This window comes from Neodiprion virginianus, chromosome 1 (genome assembly GCF_021901495.1).
Source record: "Neodiprion virginianus isolate iyNeoVirg1 chromosome 1, iyNeoVirg1.1, whole genome shotgun sequence".
In the NCBI taxonomy this organism is placed as follows: domain Eukaryota; kingdom Metazoa; phylum Arthropoda; class Insecta; order Hymenoptera; family Diprionidae; genus Neodiprion; species Neodiprion virginianus.
In genome coordinates this window covers 1695885-1705995 of record NC_060877.1, presented here as the reverse complement: position 1 = coordinate 1705995, position 10111 = coordinate 1695885, and the positions used below count along the sequence as shown (strand labels likewise).

Below are 10111 nucleotides of genomic sequence, written 5' to 3'. Positions count from 1 at the left end.
CAGTCAAATTGAATATAAGAGGATACACGGAGCACTTGAGAAAACATTATACTACGCGTTTCGTATTCAATATATATCGATTATTTTTATAAAGTTCATTCGCCTTCGTTTTACATTTAGTTTATGTTTTTACGGTTGCATGTGTAGGTCGTAATTGCACAAGTGACAATACTCGTCCTCTCTACAGCTGTTCATGCACAAGCATTGCTCTACGCCCTCGTTTAATCGACGTAGAAAAATCACCTGCGAACGGTATCGTTGTAATATTATTCCTATATTATGAAATATTAGTATAGGTGAAGTGCGATGCAGCGAAATTCCTTTCAAAAACGAGACTCGCGTGTCAAGGCGAATTTCTAAAAGTCAAACCTGTCGATGATCCGTAATTGACGCGGAACGGAATATTAAAAAACCCTTATCACGGGCTCGTTTATCCCTGAGGTAATTGGGCCGAGGTCCGGTTCGTTTAATATGCCAAACGAGTGGGACCATTGATCAAAATCAATAACATTGCCAAAATGGAAGAATGGCGAGGCGACGAACGCTCGCGAAATGTCGTATCAAGAACACCTCTTGAGACTTCCATCTCCCCAATATTATCCATCCGTTGTCTTTCGTTTCTTACAATTAGCGCCAACTCCTGTTCACTCGACCTCCTAATTCATCCAGCGATACATAATATCGAAAAGCCGTCACGGCTGCGTGTAACACGTTCGTTCTATACGGACGTGAATAACCCAGCGGCATAATGAATCTCGAGCCAAGGTCCCTAGCCATGAGAAACAGAACTGGTCTGACAATTAGACAAAGCGTACTCTCTGGGCGTCGAGAGAACGAGAGAATGCAGGAGCTACACCGACGGTCCCGTGATCCGGAGAGGAGTGCCAGCCTCCGGTAGTCGAGCTGCTGATTCAGCCGGTTCACCTGCGTCTATCAATTACGGGATCGGGTTACGTCAATCGCCGATCGATTCACAATCAGTCTCGGTAGCGTGCCAACTCGAACACCGTCGACGAGTTTCCATCCGCGAAAACTCATCCTTATCGACGTGTTTCGCGGATTTACGACCGATCGAATCGGACGAAAGGTTTCGTTTGTACCGTGGTGTTTAAGGATGTACCGGTGTACGTTCTCGACCAAAAGTGAGCCTCGTCCGCAATATCGATACTTTACGATGAGTTAAAAATTGGAAAAAATCAATGACGATAAAGATGATGAGAAAATTAAATTTTTATAATAATAACGATGGCCAAAAGTTGTTGAATGTTTTGAGAGATGTTTTTTTGTTGGCATGTCTAATGAATTCGTTGATTTTTCCGAATAGATACGAATTTTTAAAGGATTTTCTCATTATTTTGAAATTTTCGTTTCCGAAAATTTGTATAGCCTGTACTTACGATACAATTCGTTAATGCCCTGGAAACTTCTTATTTGTAACGTACAACGTTTCTACGTAAACATATCCAAAATTCACGATTTTTTTTTTCCATCATTCAAAGTTGCAAATTTTCGAATACGGAAATTTCAAAATTATGAGGAAGTTTTTGAAAAATTCACGTGTATTCGGAAAAATCAGCGAATTCATTTCACGTGACAAAAAAAATATTCCCTACAAACTTGTTTAACAATGTTTTGTTTAAATAATTTTTGATAACTCTCAGGCATTATTATTATTCAAATTTAATTTTCTAATCCTCTTTGTTGTAGATAATTTTTATCCGATTTTTATCTCATCACAAAGTATTCAATATTGTCGACGAGACTCACATCCTTAAACGTTGCTGGAATTGAGAGAAAATCTGGCATCTAGAAAACTTGTCTATTCACTCGATATATGACAAGTCTTGTGGTAATTGCAACATTGGTCAATTTGTTCAGTTCACTACGAAATTTCTTCATCCGAGTTTGATTGTCCGGCAAAGACGACGGCTCGTAACCCTCGTGGAGCTGTCACGAACCCATCACCAATCATTATACCAGCCGTGACGATTAACGAACTTTTCGTGATTCGACGCTCCATCTCGTCGTAATTGCAGCTGGAAATTAAACCGCGGACCGAGTCTTTCAGTCGTCGCGCTAATGACGCTCTACGGCTTGTCAATCCCGCGAATGAGAAATATGCTCGCATTCTTCGTTCCAGTTTTCGAATTCCTTTTTACTCTCTCGGATCTTCGCTTCCTTTCGGCAGGCGTGAATCACTCCAGGCGATAAATCCCTCCGCGAATCGCCGCTCTTCGTATTCCACAATTTGCAAATTAGCTTCCTCGAATTCGCGCAGTTGACGTTCTGCCTTGAGCCAAATAGCTCCTAGTTAATTGTAAGTAAGTACGAAGGAATTCATATTGTGAAACATGTACTCCTGCATGCGTACAATTCGCAAGGCGAATAGGTGTTATATGTATATGTACGCACATGCATACCATGTATATGCGTATATGTAAGTTGGTGTCACCTGTTGCACAGCCAATGATAAATAGCGATTTGTCTGCAGCTCTAGTCAATGAGTTATGTAACTCGCATACGTACGCGATTAATGATATACGCTTCGTCCACGTAATGCATCCATGCACACACATTATGGGTGTACATGGTATAGTTCAGAATTGCAAGTAATTACACGCATATAATACTATGTATACGTACGGATAATAGTAATTCGAGCGTATAATTGCAGTGTTCTAATTTATAATATATAATTTATATGATATATGCTACACGTGACGCCTCGAAACCGTAATACTTGCACAATATTTCGTTTCATTTGTGGATTCATTTTTGTTCTGCATTCATATTTATTTTTCTCTCATAATTTTACCCACGCAATATATTTTATGTGGTGAAATCATTTTCTTCGATATTTATGCAACGTTACCACCAACGATAGACTTGCTTACTACTGGCGTATTTTGTCACGTTCCGATCGACGGGGATATTAAATGTAAAATGAAAAAATTTATCCTACTGAAACGGGAGGCTTCACGCGTGAATCAGAAGCAGAGAAAATTTAACGACTCTAATGAATTTTCCAATACTTCAAGCTCAATTACATCGCACTCAAAAGTTATTAAACATTTAGTATTCGGTAATTAATATGGATTGCTGGAACGATTATGTATCTTCGTTCTTTTTCATTCTTTCACCTCTAATATAAGACAAGAAGTTGCAGTACAATTCGCTATAACTTATAACTAATATTCTCATAGGTTAAATTTACTAAACTAAATCAATTCTGCGATGCAGCGAGAGGCCAAACGCTGTTGAAATAATGTTAAAAAATGACTTGCTCTTCATTTGCTGCGAATTATATGGCGAATTTTTAGTGGGGAATTAGACTCGGGGAAAAAAGATACACTCTTTAAAATATGATTGTTAATCATATTAAATTTATTTAATACATATAGAAAAAAACTGGGTAAAGTAACAACAACGACTTCAGTTGCCGTTTGGTGTATGTTTCGAATTATGAACGTGTATAAGTAATGCGCATTAAGTATTATGTGAGTAATAAGTCTGGTGAACTATTTGTAACATAATAATGATTTAATAAATTTATCATCTAGTCAGTCGATATATTGTCTCCGTAGACTAGCGTGACGAGACGTAAGAAAATTGATCATTGATTGTTCGAAACACATATTTTAACATTTGGTAATTGTTCCTTGATTTTCATCTGCGCGCGTGTTCGATACAAATGCACAGTAGTTAAAATAAAAACACGGCCAAATTAAACAGCGAGGAGAACAATAATTACGGCAACATCGAAAAAAATGCGTCCCCCGAAAAAACCGCCGACAATGTACAAAGTTCGAATATTTTTAACAACAAGTAAGACGACCTTCAACTGCCACGTAATATTGTCAATTATTAAGAACAGTCTCTCCGACAGCGGAATCTACTTTGAGGATTTTTGTACACCTCTGCAGAGAATTAACCTCAGTCTCATGTACAAGGACGTACGTAAATACTAATTACGTTGAAAATTCCCTCGCGTATACGCGTGTGTTTTTAAAATTCTTAAAACTATAACCCAAACTGAATTACGATATAAAAAATAAAAATAAAACGATATTCGATCTATCCTCCGTATCTAATTTAGGTAAAACCTATATAAGTACGTTAGTCGTACTTCGTTTAGGAGTAGAAGCAAAAAATTAAAACAAAAAAAAAAAAAAAAAAAGAAATAACAATTGATTTCTTCCTTCTTTCGTATCATCGAAGTACGTATCGTACGTTGTCGTTTTTGGTCCTCTGAAGACCGAGACGATAAGAGAGAACCCCCTCGGATTGCTAATCGATCGACTAGTCACGTATTTATCATCGTATTCATCAGCTAATTGCTTTCTTCTTGATCTCAGCCGTGATCGCAGCTCGTGTGACTTCTACATTTGTATAACCACACGCGTGGCGGTAATCGTGTGGTGATAATCGTTTCGGACACACCTCCACTGCACACGGCGCCCAGGAGAGCGACTCCGTCCTCCTGACGCGGGATCAGTTGCTCGTACATTCATTAACGGAATGCCCCTTGAGTGGGAACGCACTCCGAAAAATCTCCCCAAGACGCCCCATCCAGATATTGTGACCAGTCAATCAGCTAGACATTCAACGGTAAGCCTTGGCCTTCTCGGCCCAGGCAAATAGGTCGACGGTTGGAATGGCTTCGTAATCGTCGCATGGCGCCAGCTCGTTTCTACAATTGTTCGGAAAGGAAAAAAGAGCAAAAATGTAAATACGCACTGAACTACAAATTTCCGAATTACAGAAAGAAATGGAGGAAACTCGTGTTATGTTCAACTCACCCAAGCTGAAGCTTGAGGAAAACGTGAGGCTGCATGCTGGTGATGTTGTCACCGTTTTCGCAGAATATACGAGCCAAGGAAACATTGCGGAGAGCGTGTAATTGGTCTGTAAGTAGAGCAGAGTGCAAGGTAGAATTAATTAACGAGGAATGATAAATCGGCTGAAATTTTTCGGATCAATCACTAACCTCCGGTGAATGGGTGAGGCTGCGACACCGAGTTGTAGAAGAAACGATCGGACCGACGAATAGTGTCGAATTGCTCGGAAACGAGGCAGCTCAAGGTTGGGCCCAAAAGACCCCCGTGACTGGGCCGCTCCGCCATGCCGCCGACGACGAGGTCGACGTCGTTAGGGTGGTTGTACAGCATACTGAGCTTTTCGACCACCTGTCAAAGCAGTCTTTGTTAACAACGATACGCGGTTGAAAGTATAAGCATTCGTCATTCGTCGGAGCCGATTACCGAACATCGCAGCATCGAGCAAAAGTTCGCGACTACTCGGTTCGTTTCGTTATAACTACGTAATGCGTCACCTCGATTGGTATCGTGTCAAGGAATTCGTCAAAAGTTGACGCCAGTGACAGGCCACAGTGCTCGCGGTAGTGATTGTAGCCTGGAATTCCGTGGTCTCGGCCTCGTTGGATATCCAGACTCATCGAGTCCAGACCGAGATTGCCGTGGGTTTTGTGCAGCTTGTGGGTCATCTGAAATTTGCGAATGGCGAACGTCAGCCAGTGGAACCAACGCCGAATAAACGCTCATAGATTCTTGTCTGTTTCACACTTACGTCTGACACAAGTTTGACATCCATTTTTTGGGAGTTCTGGGTCGTTAGTCCACGAATCAGACTGTCGAGAAAACCAGCATCCTCGATGACTTTTGACTTGCCGAAGTGCTCGTGCAGCTTCAGGGAGCCAGTAACATTGCGAGCCTCGTCGTGCATTCTGCGTGTAAAAGGAAAAGTGCAGTTTGTGCTGAGTTTTCATCGGACAGTCAAGAATCTGGCAGAGGAACTTATACTCGTGGCGGACACTTACCGCAGCTTTCCCTGGACCAGGGAATTCATAAAACGGAAAACAGCTGTCGCAGCTTCGTTGGTAATGGACGGATTTTCCCGGCTATCGTAGAGCTGTGAAGCTCTGTTGGCAGTGACGGGAAACAGATGCCCGTATCGAGTCTGATTCGTTCCAAGGATGACCGGCAGCCATTCGTTGTACGTGATGTGCTGAATTTCGGCGATGACAACGCGACGAGCCTCCTGGAAGATAATCTCGTCGGACCAAATCGGGTTCAGCCTCGCCAATTCCCTGGCAATTCTGTTATGCTCGCGAAGCCAAATCGTGTGCATCACTGCCAGGTGAGGTACGTGGTTCACTCTGAAGTCGCCTGATTTCGGAGAAGAAGAAGATGAATAAAGACGTGATAACCGGAAACTCGTCTGGTTAAGTAAACTTGTAAACCTCTTTAAAATTGGAGTTAAACTTGCCTGCCGCGTAGCAACCGTTGTCGCGACACAAAGAAGCAGGCTCCGAAACAGCTGTGGGTAAATATTCGCTTCCGTTTTTGAGGCTTACTCGAAGAAGCCCGTCACTGAAGGCGCGGAGTTCCCGAGCGGTTTTCGACGTGGAACCGTAAACCGTCGAGCCGTCCAAGAAGTGGGTCACTTGATTCACCTTAAGAAAGAACGAGTCGAGGTCAATCGCAGCACACGAAAGGACTTGACGTCCGAGTCGAAGATTAATTTTGACAAACCTGCTCGGTCGGTCCAAAGCTGCAGTCTGGCCTGACGGTCGGCATCGAACGGACGTAATTCATGCAGCGGATCCGTTCCTTGCCATAAACGGGATCGTTGTCGGGTATGGAAATCGGCGCGCAGTCCGGATGCGTGTGACGCGGTGCCAGGAAGAATCCATTCGACCGGCAGCACGTTATGGGTTTGTTGTTTGTGACTGGAAGAGGGGGATGAAAAGTTCGCGGTCAGGTCTGCTCGATTTTTGGAACGCTTAATTAAGCGACTCGAAGCCGACTTACCCATCTTGCGCATCGGGGTGTGGGAAACGTCGTTCGCGACAAACTGAGTCCACTGCATAACGGCGAGCGTTTTTGTCGAGTCGGTTTCCTGGTTGTCGCTTGGCGAGATCGACGTACTGACGGATCTTGGACCGGGCAATTCCTTTCCTCTGCGCTCGGGGCGTCTCAGCGCTTGGATACCTGAACCCCGAACGAGAATTAGTGCAGGAGGTCAAGATTGCAGAGGTACGGTGCTAGGTACTAACGTTTACCTTACTCAAATCGGAATAAGATTTAGAAAACTTGAGACGACGAATTTACGAACAAGTATTTTGCAGGGCAATTATCACGCCTCGTTTTGAGCTGAGTTATGCTTAGCGTCCACACTCCGATTTGAGGATCGTTTTTGCACCGCGAGAGCAGAGCTCAATATGTGGCACTGTTACGTATATACGTCACGCCTAAACTCGCCCGTGTGAAATGTAAGGATCAAACTCTCGTGTTGCAAGAACGCTCTGAGATATCCATATTTTAAATCTGATCAGACTCGAAATCGACGATCCGTTGCACTGATTTCCAAATCCAATGAAATTCGAATACACGTTCAGACGCGAAGAGATTATGGGTAGAATTTACATGCAGGTGTAGAGGAGATCAGTTTCCGTCGATATCGATTGTGAAAAGACGTGCCAAGTACTTGAACAAATGATCGATGAAAGCCACGAGTAGAGCGAAAGCAGTAATAAGGGTTTCTTGTTATAAAAAGCTGCAGTGTCGTTGAATTATAACTGCATCAAGAAAATTGAAAAACATCTCCCTCGGATAGCTTTAGCCAAACTCACAACCCGCCCTAACTTATAAAAGTATAAAGTTAAATGCAGAACCGCGTAATCGAGTTTCGACAACGTGATATTAAAAGGACGTTAAATAGTTATAATATCTATGTAAATAAATATGTATAATACATATGACAATACAGTAGGTATTAAAGGTATATCCGAATTTTGTTACATACACTTCGCTATTGCTGGATAGAATCTCCAAACCGGGTCACCTATAGTAGCCAGTGAATAATCACAGCTATATTCACGTAGCATATTCTAATGCCATATCTGTGCCTTTTATTCGCACAACGCGGCTGTAATGCAAATCACAGAATATATATATATATATATATACATATATGTGTATGTATATTTTTGAGGTAACCAATCTTTGTAACAGAACGTCGTTCGTCTCTAGATTGTACTTCCAGCCAGGGTAGATAATGCAGCGAAACGCTTGCATAAACAGGTGAGCGAAACAGTGTCAATGATAACGATAATGATAATGACGATGACGGTGGTGTTGGTGGTGGTAATGGCTGTTATACGAATAGCGGGAACCTATTTACCAGTACCGCGCGATCAATCGACGGTTTTGATCTATCGTTTTTCCTCGTATTAATTCTGCAGGTCCATCGGTATACGACTCGCGACTCATTTGCCATGTTCGAACTGTACCAACTATACTCAGAAAAAAGATTAATCGAAAAACTTAATCAGTCGAAACAAAGATTAATCGAAACTGCCGATTGTCCGATTAATCGCACAGCACTGGTATTTACACCGTGTTTCACATATTCCAGTGAAGAACATGAATGTGTATATGTCGCGTCTGCCCGAGTAAACAATATGACAAAACCCATTCGATGATAAAGAATATGAAGTCAGACGTCAACTGATTTAACAAATGCTGATTTCGGAAAAAATGACGATGGCACGCGGTTGTGTTGTTATCCGAACTAGCAAAGATGTGTTTATGCGCGATATCTTCTTTCAAACGTGGAAAATAACAGAGCTGATATCGTTACGGCTAGAAGGTGACGTAGCAAAATTATCTCAGGATAAAATAGGGAGGATGGTTAGCTGCTGTAAATTCAAAGTCTTGGGTTATTATTGCACAGTGTGATATAGCGGTATCTATGTAGAAGGAATAAAAGCAACGCAATACAAACACATTGTTATCGAGACGGAGATGTTGACAAAATGAATTTAATGAAATTTAAGCATCTAATCCAATGCCTCTAAAAGTTTCACGTTCGCATGACGGATTGAATCAGCACAAACAAACATGTCGTTTCTCGACTATAAGCAATACGACGTTAATCTCTGTATGTATACAGCTCTGTATAGTTCGTCGTTGTCACACGTGTCACATGTATAATGTGAAACACTCGTAGACAATAATGTGAAATGTAAAAATTTTATAACGTCGTATTCCGATGCAGAGCAATAATGAATGTAACGACTGAATTCTTGCATCGTACTCGAGTGAAATTAATCAACGAATCTACGGAACGGGGTATCTGGGATATATCGATTCTTCCTCTCGAATTCGCTAGTTTTTTTCCCCCTGGTAACAAACAGCGTATTCTCACCATCGGCGTAGTTTGGAAATAAGATCCTCGAATAGGCGGTCATGACGCTTCCCCATCTAGGATTATCCAAATTGTTGCAGGTACCGTCGATCGTCCTGTACCTCGAGCCACCGTCGCAATCAATTCTGTGCTCATTGGCGCAGTTCCTTCCGATAACCGTGTCCTCCATTTTCAAAGTCGATATGAACCGCGCGCACCTTTCGTTCCTAAATCCAGACCTGATGACAAAACGACCACCGTTCATTGATCCGCGATCGGGAAATTCATTCGACAGTTACGAACCGGCTCGTTCCAAGTTATAGACTTTTCTTATTTTTTTACCTCTGGCAGTTGTTCTGGGCCAGGTAAGACGACGCCTTGACGACGACCAGAGCGCTGACGCTCTTCTTGTGAGCTTCCATCGTCGGGTACCAATGCGCGTACTGACCATGGGTCGGAGAGTCGTTAGAAAAGGATATTCCAGCGCCGGCGATGTTCGCCTCGAGTCTCGCCATTTGGTCGACGAGCATTTCCGCGAAATCAATCGACGAATTGATCGCCTCGGGACCGATAACCGGAAACGAGCTGCCGCCAAGGAATCTTCGAGAGTTCATCCTCAGTTCATCTCGGCGCGTAAGTGACGGGAAGCCTTTTATTTGGGAGAATCGGGAGTAAACAAAGCCGATGGATTAGCTCAACGGTTCTGGCAAGCAGTGAGATCGATGTTTGGAAAGTAGGTCCGACAATAATAAACATCGTACTCACCGGCAGAGAACGAGAGGTAGTTCTGCATGGAAATCGGCAGTCTCGAAGCGTCTATCGTGCTCGGTTGAGCGACGAAGCCCATCCCTTGAAGCGATATCCATAGGACGGCCAGGGTCGCTACAGACCCGGCCATGACTCC

The 10111-nt window shown here is 42.7% G+C and overlaps 1 protein-coding gene across 1 annotated transcript; it reads right to left on the bottom strand.

The window, feature by feature from the left end:
- Positions 1-3361: 3361 nt before the first annotated feature.
- On the bottom strand, positions 3362-10108 carry LOC124298636 (peroxidase-like). The gene is made up of 12 exons (XM_046750895.1): positions 9973-10108; positions 9550-9856; positions 9229-9446; positions 6831-7010; positions 6552-6748; positions 6286-6472; positions 5837-6185; positions 5587-5743; positions 5333-5503; positions 4988-5186; positions 4800-4905; positions 3362-4690 (listed from the first exon to the last, which is right to left on the bottom strand). Exons 1-12 carry the CDS (start codon positions 10103-10105, stop codon positions 4603-4605), a joined length of 2292 nt encoding a protein of 763 aa, XP_046606851.1. The 5' UTR covers positions 10106-10108; the 3' UTR covers positions 3362-4602.
- Positions 10109-10111: the final 3 nt, after the last annotated feature.

Coding starts and splice junctions, on each gene's coding strand:
- LOC124298636 (XM_046750895.1), bottom strand. CDS start 10,105: ATGGCCGGGTCTGTAGCGACCCTGGCCGTCCTATGGATATCGCTTCAA. Junction 9,857..9,972: donor CTACCTCTCGTTCTCTGCCG/GTGAGTACGATG, acceptor CCCAAATAAAAG/GCTTCCCGTCACTTACGCGC. Junction 5,504..5,586: donor ATGTCAAACTTGTGTCAGAC/GTAAGTGTGAAA, acceptor CGCAAATTTCAG/ATGACCCACAAGCTGCACAA.